The 11,977-nt window shown below is 32.4% G+C and overlaps 1 protein-coding gene across 1 annotated transcript; it reads left to right on the forward strand.

The window, feature by feature from the left end:
- Window positions 1–5,996: 5,996 nt before the first annotated feature.
- LOC131013555 (receptor-like protein 7) lies at window positions 5,997–8,438 on the forward strand. The gene has a single exon (XM_057941682.1). The coding sequence runs from the start codon at window positions 5,997–5,999 to the stop codon at window positions 8,436–8,438; it is 2,442 nt and encodes an 813-aa protein (XP_057797665.1).
- Window positions 8,439–11,977: the final 3,539 nt, after the last annotated feature.

The raw sequence follows: 11,977 nt of genomic DNA on the forward strand, positions 1-11,977 counted from the left end.
TATCCCTACATAGTTGATAGTGATTACATTTTCCCAACTAAAGAAGTTAAGCCTATCTTCCTGCAACCTAAAAAGATTTCCTGATTTTTTTAAAACAATCCAACTTGATTTCTATCACTCTTTTAGTTGGACAAAGTTTACATCGATCAGTTGATTTCTCACGCAATAAATTGACAATCGAAATTAAGCCACATATATTAATTTTTGCCTTCTTAAACCATTCGAGCTTCTAAATACTCATCATCATCATAAGTTATTAGACCAACATCAAGTGAACTTTCGACTGTCAATTAAGCTCTAATTTTTTCGAAAATCAAACTCATGTGAAAATTGCAATAAAAATATAAATTCGTAGTCAAGTCTTTTGAGGTTTGGGAATATGGAATAGATGGAGAATGGTCTAAATTGATAATGTTGAGAAACCATTGAACTTGAATGGTTCATTGATGTATGTTTCACGAGAAACTTCTTCGGGCTGCTGTCAACTACTAGTCTATGACTGGGTTGGGCGAACATTGAAAGAACTAGATAGTTATGATTGTGAAGAAGTGTTGGGGATTTCTACTATTACTACTTCATTCCCAACTCCCAACTTGCTGAAACCGATGCCAATTAAGTATGTATGAATTAATCCTCTAGTCTTTTGCTTATATTATTCATCTTGTGATTTTTTTTCCCCTTTATTTCAACATTGTATAATGACCAAGTTCTAAATTTGTTAATGCAGTAGCTTTCAAAGTGCAGCAGATTGGAATGTGTACTAGAGTAAACTTTGTGAAGAAAGTTCAAAAGGTTTAGGTTGACACCTGTGGCATTTTATTATGTTATTTGATGTTAGTAGCAAATGGATGAGTTGTAGCAAATGGATGTATTATCCCTAGAAAAATCTGTATAGTCTTATCTTTTAGTATTTATTTGAGAATGTCATAGGTTTTAATTATGGGTTTTAATTAAGTCGTTGTATGGGTTCAATTTTTATGAGAGTATTAAATTGATTAAAGTGGAGTAAGAGTTTCACTTAGTTTTACTAAAAATAAAAATAAATATCAAAATATGGGACGAATTAAAATAGAAATATGGATACTAAAAGATATAAATGTGGGAGGGAGTATATTTTTTGACAATTTTGATATAATCTTTTCTTACAATTAACAAACAATGTTCATTTCATTTTTTTGTCAAAAAAAATTGTACAAAAAAGATCAAGTTTCCACAAGTAGGCCAATCCGCGTAACGTTTTCTCGAGCTAGTAATCATAAATATAGAGAAAGACAAAAAGAAAAAGTGGGGAATTGAAAAAATTGCCATTGATGTCAATAGACCCACATCTCAAACTTATCAAAACAAAATTGATCACATCTAATTAAAATTGCAAACTTTTTCATCTTCATGATTTCGGTAGATTCGTTCAATTCACGGCTGCAAATTTCCATTCTCACAATCAACAGATAATTTATCCTTATATCTGGAAACAATAATTTATTGATTTTTATTCACTCAAAAGCAATTGACGGGAACAAATTTTCCCTTCATGACAAAAGCGAACTGTATATAAAGAGTAAGCAAGAATAGCAGAAAGACCTAAGCAAATCTTGAGATTTCCCACTCTCTTGATTTGTCTTTGTTAGGTTGTATTTCAATTAAAATGCTCGCTATTTTATGTTATAAGTAATTTTAGTGTGCATGTTAAATTTATGCCTCGATGACTTGGCTATGAAAAGACCTAAGCCAGCGTCACCATCAGAGACGCTGATAGTCCTGCATCAATGATTTCCTCGATTAAATGAGTACCCATTTGTGGACGGCACAGGTTTTAAGAAATGTATGGAGTGTAGTGTGAATAGTTTAAGAGTCTCACTTTTTTAGTGTATTAATTAAAGAGATGTGTGGGGTACACTTGTCAAAAAAGGAAATGGGTACTCATTTCGTAGACGGAGGGAGTAATAAAATTTGAAATTTAATCTGGTTATGAAAAGAATCAAAAATAGTTTTTACCGGGAATTGTGTTTGCGTATGGTTGGTTGGGGGCTATACAAAAGTAGGGATTTAATTCTGGGCTATGTTTATGGGGTAAAATTGTAAATTTATAATTAATTTTTTTATTATTTTATATGGGGGCTATAGTGAGTAAATTGGGGTTGTGAATAGAATTACCTGAAATAAAAAGGCCTTCAAAATTCTAACGTGAGCTAGACTTTCTCTTCTATTTGGTTTCAATTTTAATGAGATAATAACACTAACTTGATTAAGTCCATAAATTCGATAATAAGCCGAGAACATGTGGGTGCATCACTTGTTAATTAGTATTCTATTTTTTCAAGCCCGAACTTTTTTTTATCATAATTTGTAAATGCTTAAGTTACTATCCTAAAAAATCCTCCGACTCTCAAATTAAGGATCAACAAATTGCCATTTGTATAAACTAGTACAAGTCTACATGGTTTGTGGTAAGCTTCTTTTTATTAGACATGGAACTTTTTAGTCCACGATTAGTTCTTAAGTACTATAAAATAAGACACCAACTATGAACTAAATGATTACGGTATATTTTTTTAATAAAATAACTGGATACATATATTACTATATACTATTATACACGAATTGCTTTAATCTTCCAAGTCAACCATTTAGTCTTTCCTTCTCTAAAAAAAAAGTAGTCTTCCTCTCAACCACATCCACATCCACATCCACAAGTAGTCTTTCTCTATATGAAATAGTCGAAGAAATATTAAAATTTAATGAGCCATCTTCTTCTTAAAAGACCTTTTATTATTCCATACTTATATATTGGATTTGGAGACCGGATCATTACCGAGTCAATGTGGGATAGAAAGAAGGGTTATTAGCCTGTAAATACACGAACTTTTTATATTTTCTGAAATTTAACATGACTTTTATTTTTAGCCAACAAATACGCGAACTTAGCATTTTTTCTGATTTTTGACATCGACAATAATAAATTTTAATTTACTATTAACGTGAAAGCCAGTATACCATGCCATTCACTCTCTAATCAAAATAATGAATCAAATTACTCTATTTAAGTACATATCTCGTAGTTCACGTCATGTATTCCGGCCTCCACCTCAACAATAAATAGAGTTTTTTCATGTCGATGTCAAAAATAAAAAAAATGCCAAGTTCGTGTATTTATGGGCTAAAAATAAACAACGGCGGAGACCGATAGACGTGAGAATAGGGCTAAAGGCTCCAACTGCCGACACACATATCTCAAGAATGAAAAGGCAATCAAACTTGGTTTATTTTTTCCAAAGTGACAAAGTTTGGTACCAAGAAAATGTTTTATCGCATTGGCCTACTTGATTTATATTCCACAATGAGTGTGGAAAAAGTTCAACCCTTGCAGCACGTCAACTAAACATCTAATCTCATTTCAAATTTATTATCAAATTAACACACAACACACTTTTGCAAACAACACACTTTTGGCGGTAACTAGCGAGCTCGGACAACTCACATTCCTTACATTCTTGAATCTGTCTGGTCGGAACGATCCCAAATGGCCGTCAATTCCTAAGCTTTTCCCTTATTTACTTAGATGGATTGGAACTTTCGAATATTTCAAGGCTGGCTCATGATAATTTCTGTTATTTGAGTTAATTTTGTGTGATTTATATTCCACTGAAAAATCATAATATAGAGAATAAAAATATTATTATTTTTCAAATGTTTTGAAATTAATAAATATCTATATTTTGTAAATTCAAAAAATAGGCCTACATAATTTGGAATTTGAAGAAAATGATAGAACTGACATGTGGCTTTAACGTGGGCTACCAAAGTTGACTGAGGTCTTCCAAAGTTCAAAGTCCTATCTTAAGTCAACCATTCAGTCTTCTTCTCGATATATATTACTCTCTCCGTCCCGCGAGTCTTGACACGTTTTCCTATTTGGGCCGTCCCACGAATCTTGACACGTTTCTTTTTTGGGCAATAACGATTTTGGTGGACGTCGCCAACCACCAAATAATTCCTGCGGAATTACCAAAATAAATTAGTATATTGGTAAGCAGGGTCGATCCCACAGAGAGCAGTTAAAATTCATTCAAATCCCTAATCTATAAAAACGGTGATGCCACCACGCCTTAAATTTAAGAGGAATTAATTAAACTAAGAATGCAGAATTAAATCAAATAAAATACGCTTGAAGTAAATCAATAAAAAGGGTAATTCGGCTCAAATAAATCCACTCTAATTCAACTCTGATCCTCGACGCAATAATTAATCAATCCCTATCAACCAACCAGTTATAGGATACCGTGAAACGCAACGGACGTACCCCAATTCCTACTTACTGTGTCGATAAACAGCTGGAGATGTCAGACCTGCTTATTTCCCTTATTAAAATATAACCTAGCTGGAGACGCCAGACCTAGATTTAATATTCTAATAGCATTAATATTCTAATAGCATTAAGATGAAGGAACCCAATTTATATCAATTATCCTAGAGACGCTAGTAATAATTAATATACCAATTAATTCCCCCTACGAACACGGTAGTTGTATCACTAATTAGTCCAATTCCAACAATTACGGATTGGCAGGAACTAATTGACTGTAATTCAATTAAACTTAAGTTGATCAGGCTTAAATAAAATCAGAATTATCTTGGAACCTAGGAATTAATCGGAATCAATAGGAATCAATTTTAAACCAATTAGGTCTCACAGATCATTAAATTAGAGTTTCATTATTCTCGCCGAATTAAAAGATTTAGCTACTCATGCTTGAAATAAAAACAATCAAATAATTAAAATTAAACATACGGAAATAATCGAAATAAGCTGAGAAATAAATTTGCAAGAAATAAATCAAACTTGAATTAACCCAATACTCGGCTGCTTCCTTTGTTTCCAATCCAGCCGCTATCAATAGTTGAGTGAACAAGAATTAAAACTAAAGCAACCTTGGAATCAATTGCCAAAACACGTAAAGCACAATTTGCATGAAAGAAAAGATTGCATGAAAAATTAAAGGTCAACTATGCTTAAAAAAATCAAAAGTTGCGGCTACTGCAAAGTGAATGTGTATAAACTAATCAAAAGTAAAACCTAATAATCCTTAGTCCACACATGCGGCTAGGTCTAATGCAAATAAAATAAGAGTCCTCCTCTCATAAGAGTCCTAATCTCATAAAAATACTATATGCGGCACTTATGGAAACAAAAGTAGGGAATTAAAATTCCCTTAAGCTGCCGCCTACCATAACTACACGGGCTTCGGCCCTTAACAAAAAGAATCAAACCCAAGAATAACTAATTAAAAAAATGAGTTTTGGACTTAATTAAAATTGGAATAATTATCTTCAAGCCCAATCTCTAAAAATCTTCCATCTTCACGTCGAATCCCATCGCAAGCTTGTCTTTCTCCACTTTCTTCCAATTAGTAGCTCCATCTCCAATTCTTCTCATTCCTGCGCCAAAACATAGCAAAACATGTAATATCACATGAAACCACGGCAAAACGTACACTAAACTAGGTAGCTAAAATACACACATCAGACTTTTATTACTTAGCAAACTCTTGCAAATAACTAATTAATTTTTAGTAATTATTAAATTCAATTTTTGAGTGATGCTATGAGATAAAACTACCTATGGTCCATTCTAATACCAAGCTTATTGCATTAATCAACAAATCAACTCATCCACCTTCTAGAACAAATGAAAGTTGCTAAAAAGCTGGCACTAAGTTAATTAATAGATACTTTATAAGTGCAATAGTCTTTCTAGTGGCTTATTTAAAGCCACTTGCACAAGTTTGTAGAAAACACAAATTAAAATCACAATACTATCAATTAATAGCCTCTTCATCACAATGCTTCCAAAGTTGTTCTTCGTCATTTCTACACTAATTTCCTCCTTCATTTTCACTACTCATTCTTATAATACCCAATGTCTTCACCATCAGAAAATCTTGTTGCTTCAACTCAAGGATGAGTTGAGTTTCAATTCTTCTCTTTCAACAAAATTGATGCGATGGAATGAAAGGGATGAGTGCTGCAAGTGGCACGGTGTGGAATGTGATGTTGCTGGCTACGTCGTCAGTTTGCAGCTCGATAATGAGTCCATTTCTGGTGGAATCGCGGATTCATCGAGTCTCTTCAGACTTGTGCATCTGCAGAAGCTAAATCTAGCCTACAATTATTTCAACAACACTCCCATCCCGAAAGGTATTCACAATCTCACCTATTTGACACACTTGAATTTATCCGATGCTGGATTTGGTGGGCAGGTTCCCGCTGAAATTTCTTCCTTGAGGAGGTTGGTTAGTCTCGATATCTCCTCTGATTATATATTTGTGAAACTGGAGATGCTTGTCCGAAATCTAACAGGGCTTCGGGAGCTTTATCTTGATGATGTGAATGTTAATTCCTCTCATGAGAGGAGAAAATGGAGCCACATTATATCATCATATTTACCCAACCTCACCGCCTTGAGCTTGAGTGGTTGTGGTTTATCTGGCCCTTTAGCTAAGTCCTTTTGGCAACTCCATTCTCTTTCCATCCTTCGACTAGATTATAACAATCTTGGACCAGAACTTCCAGACTTGTTCGCCAATTTTCCAACTTTGACCACTTTGTCTCTTTCTAACTGCAGTTTGAAGGGTTCGATTCCATCCACCTTTGCTAACCTAACCAACCTGATTCGTCTCGATTTGTCAGACAATTCATTCTCTGGTAATATTCCCCACTCTCTCTTTGCTCTCCCTTCATTGTTGGAACTTGATCTTAGCTACAATCAGTTTAATGGCACTTTTCAACTGGACAAGTTTCTAAGTCTTGCCAATCTAACCCTACTTGATCTATCTCACAATAGATTGTCAGTAGATGTTGGCAACCTCAATTCAACTTCATATGGAAATCTCCAACTAAAAGGGTTAGGACTAGCTTCTTGTAACTTGTCCCATTTTCCTAATTTCATCAAATATTTGGATATGGAATACTTGGACCTCTCATACAATCGGATTGGTGGGGAGATACCTAGTTGGATTTGGGGAACACAACTTCGGGATTTGGACCTCTCTTATAATCTTCTAACAGATCTGCAAAAGCCTTACCATATCCCTGCTTCTCTTCGAGACATATTCTTGCAGTCTAACCAGCTCAAGGGTGAGTTGCACCTGCCCATTCCATCTGCGTCTCAACTCTCGTACTTGTTTCTTGCTAATAACAGTTTAAGTGGATCGATTCCAACCTCCCTTTGCAGTGCCACGAGCCTCTATGTTCTTGATTTGTCTGGCAATAGATTAAGTGGCAGCATACCCCCTTGCTTACTTGAAAACATTTCAGAGTTAGATCTAAGCCAAAACAACATCAGCGGTAGCATTCCAGATAATTTTCCAATGGATCGTTGTTGGCTAGAATATTTGGATCTTAACAATAATACTTTAGAAGGGAAAATCCCAAAGTCCCTTGAAAGATGCGAGCAGTTGCGGTTCATGAATGTTGGGAACAACAACATCACTGACAGTTTCCCGTGCATGCTATCATCCACGTGGTTGCGAGTTCTTGTTTTGCACTCGAACAGATTCCATGGGGAAGTAAGATGTCAAAACATGAGCTGGCCATATCTCCAAATTCTAGATATATCTTCCAATCAGTTCAGTGGAAATCTGGAATCGATAAACTTTTCTAGTTGGAAGACAATGATGCTACAGAGTGATGTACAATTGAGGTACGGCAATTCAAATTTCTATAACTCACAATTGTGGATTTCATTAAGCATCACATTAATCATGAAAGGGACAAATTCAGAGTATCACACGATTTGGCCAGAGTTTGGTATCATAGATTTCTCTTGCAATAATTTCGGAGGAGAGATACCAAATGCAATTGGTGATCTTACCTCACTTCATCAGCTCAACTTCTCCCACAATGCCCTCAATGGAAGCATCCCAAACTCATTTGGTCAGTTGAGGAATCTCGAATCACTCGACCTCTCTGTAAATCGACTCATCGGGCCAATACCAGTGGAGCTTGCAGGGCTCACATTTCTTCAAGTCCTGAATCTGTCCTACAATAAGCTGGTTGGAGAGATCCCAAATGGCCGTCAATTTCAAACATTTTCAGCTGATTCCTTCAAAGGAAATGCGGGGTTGTGTGGTTTCAATCTCAACATAAGCTGCAGTGATAGTGATGACAGTGATCATTTGTCGCCAGAAGAAGATGAAAACGGGGAAGAGAAGAGGGAGATCGAGTGGGAGTATGTATCTTCTGCGCTTGGTTATGTTGTGGGATTAGGAAGCATTGCATGGACGCTTTTATGCCGCAGAAGCTTCAGAGAAAGATATTTTGAGAAAATAGAAGAGATTGTTGACAAGATTTTCTACGAGAGAGCGAGGAGAAGAAGACATGAAAGAAGAAGAAAAAGAGTAGAGATGAGAAAAGAGATTAGGAGACAGCAGAGAAGTTGATGATATAAACAAGGGTGTTTAGTGTTTGATGTAAGTTTGAAGCTTTTTTTTTTTTTTTTTTGCATGTAACTTTCTTTAATTTACGCTGTAAAAGAGATTCTGTGTGTTGGTAATTAACTATGTCATTTTATTTTACGAGAATTAGCACATATCAGATTTGTCTTGTTTAAGATATTCTAGGATATATTTCTCATTTGTTATTTTATTGTTACTAGGCATAGAAAGCCTGCATTGCACGCGATTTAATTAATTTACATAAACTAATTAATGTAATTGAATAATTATCATACTATGAGAAGTCATACAAGTTTTGCATTCGAAATGTATCACTTTATAATTGTAGAGTAATATTAATGTTAAAAAATTTAAGATTTACCAATAATTAAAAAATAATAATAATAAATGCGTAATCTTGCACTCAACTAATATTTCTCAAGATATCTAAACAAATAATTCTTTTACGTTCAAAAAGTGTTAATTTGCGTGTTCATACACTTGTGAAATCAAGTGTATGGAAAATCATAATTTATTTTTAGAAGAGTTATATTCCATACTCGTGTCCATAATTTATCTCCTCTTTTCTTCGACGAAGCTTCTCTAGCGTTTGGTTTAATGGATGAGATAGATATGATTGATAAGATTGATAGGATTTGAGAAGTGGTTAAATAATGCACCCAACTTAAATAATCACTCAATTGCATGATTAGATGCGGGCCGTATTATCAATCGCGAATTCAATCATAATCAAACACTTGATTAAGGTGAATTATTTTATCAGTAATGCCTTATCACTCAAACCAAACACCTAGCATCTCTATGTTAAAGGAAAACCATAAATTTATTTTCTTGATTTCTCTATTTTTGAATCCTACACTTGTATATTTTGTTATTAGTTTCTCCATAAATTTAATATTCAAACGCGTATGCTAAAATTAATAATTATACTAAATCTCTAATTAATTTCGTTTGTTAAATAATTTTTTGTTTTGCTTTTTTTTTACGTGTAATTTTCAAAATTACTAGAATTATAAAGTTGATTGTGATCTATAGTTTCTATCCCAACATAGTTGATAGTCATTACATTTTCCCAACTAAAGAAGTTAAGCCTATCTTCCTGCAACCTAAAAAGATTTCCTGATTTTTTAAAACAATCCAACTTGATTTCTATCACTCTTTTAGTTGGACAAAGTTTACATCAGTTGATTTCTCACGCAATAAATTGACAGTCGAAATTAAGTCACATATATTAATTTTTGCCTTCTTAAACCATTCGAGCTTCTGAATACTCATCATCATCAGAAGTTATTAGACCAACATCAAGTGAACTTTCGACTGTCAATTAAGCTCTAATTTTTTTGAAAATCAAACTCGGGTGAAATTTGCAATAAAAATATAAATTCGTAGCAGATTTGGAGAGGTCAAGTCTTTTGAGGTTTGGGAATATGGAATAGATGGAGAATGGTCTAAATTGATAATGTTGAGAAACCATTGAACTTGAATGGTTCATTGATGTATGTTTCACGAGAAACTTCTCCGGGCTGCCGTCAACTACTAGTCTATGACTGGGTTGGGCGAACATTGAAAGAACTAGATATTTATGATTGTGAAGAAGTGTTGGGGATTTCTACTATTACTACTTCATTCCCAACTCCCAACTTGCTGAAACAGATGCCGATTAAGTATGTATGAATCCTCTAGTCTTTTGCAGCAGAATTAGAACACGCCACCAAACAGGGGCGTAGCTAGGGGGGCTAGAGCCCCCCCCCAAATTTTGAAAAAAAAAATTAATTATATGTCTAAAAATGTTGTTATTATTATTATTATATTTGTATTTTAGTAAAAAATGTATTGAATGACCCCAAAAAAATTTTTAGTAAATGTTGAACTATATTATCTATGAAAATGTTGTTATTATTAGGGTTAATTGCGTGTAATATCACGAACTTTGTTTAAAATCCATTTTCCCCACGAACTTTAAAAATTCCACAGATTATCAAATACTTTCAAAACTGTTCAAACTCCCCATACCAACTTTTATGATAATTACAAGCCTACCCTATATTCATATAAAATTATAAAAAGACCCCCACATCTATTCAATATTTTTACAAAATAATAAAAGAATCCCAACATGATATTATTCAGATTGAATTATTCTTATGAGTTTTATATATTTATTTATTTTTGATTTTTTAGTTTATTTATTTTTTGAAAATTTTATTTCTATTTTATTTATTTTCCAGATTATTTATTTATTTTCTGAATTTTAAGTTTATTTATTTATTTATTTTTGAATTTTAATTTTATTTATTTTCTGAAAAATTTATTTCTATTTTGAAATAAACTGGAAATAAATAAAATAGAAATAAATTTTTCAAAAAATAAATAAAATGAAAATTAAAAAAAATAAATAAATAAACTTAAAATTCAGAAAATAAATAAATAATCTGAAAAATAAATAAACTATAAATAAATTTTTCAAAATATAAATAAAATGAAAAATCGAAAATAAATAAATATATATAACTCATAAGAATAATTTAATCTGAATAATATCATGTTGGGGTTCTTTTATTATTTTGTAGAAATATTGAATATATGTGGGGGTCTTTTTATAATTTTATATGAATATAGGGTAGGCTTGTAATTATCATAAAAGTTGATATGGGGAGTTTGAACAGTTTTGAAAGTATTTGATAATCTGTGGATTTTTTAAAGTTCGTGGGAAAAATGAATTTTAGACAAAGTTCGTGATATTACACGCAATTAACCCTTATTATTATTATTATATTTGTATTTTAGTAAAAAATGTCTAGAATGTATTGAATGCCCCCAAAAAAAAATTTAGTAAATGTTTTGAACTATATTATCTATGAAAATGTTGTTATTATTATTATTATTATTATTATTATTATTATTATTATTATTATTATTATTATTATTATTATATTTGTATTTTAGTAAAAGATGTCTAAAATGTATTGAATGCCCCCAAAAAAAATTTTAGTAAATGTTTTGAACTATATTATCTATGAAAATGTTGTTATTATTATTATTATATTTGTATTTTAGTAAAAAATATCTAAAATGTATTGAATGCCCTCAAAAAAAAATTTAGTAAATGTTTTGAACTATATTATCTATGAAAATGCTGTTATTATTATTATTATATTTGTATTTTAGTAAAAAATGTCTAAAATGTATTGAATGGCCCCAAAAAAAATTTTTAGCCCCCCCCCCCCAAAAAAATCCTGGCTCCGCCACTGCCACCAAATGTGATTGTTGTTGAAGGTGATGAACAAGGGGATCAGGCTGCAAATGGTTCAAAATAATTGTATGGCATTCTTTTTCAATGATCCTTCTTAGCCTATAAGTTTGTTGTTGTAATTGGAAACATGTAAATTAGTAAGAAGAAAGTACATATAGTATAACTATTTTATTTTTTTTCAATTGATTTCTTTTGTTACTATCATCATATTTTTGTGAGGTGGAGGGAGTAATATTAAAAAATAAAAATCACACAAAACCAACAAGAAACT

This window comes from Salvia miltiorrhiza, chromosome 1, assembly GCF_028751815.1.
Source record: "Salvia miltiorrhiza cultivar Shanhuang (shh) chromosome 1, IMPLAD_Smil_shh, whole genome shotgun sequence".
NCBI lineage: Eukaryota > Viridiplantae > Streptophyta > Magnoliopsida > Lamiales > Lamiaceae > Salvia > Salvia miltiorrhiza.

Coding starts and splice junctions, on each gene's coding strand:
- LOC131013555 (XM_057941682.1), top strand. CDS start 5,997: ATGCGATGGAATGAAAGGGATGAGTGCTGCAAGTGGCACGGTGTGGAA.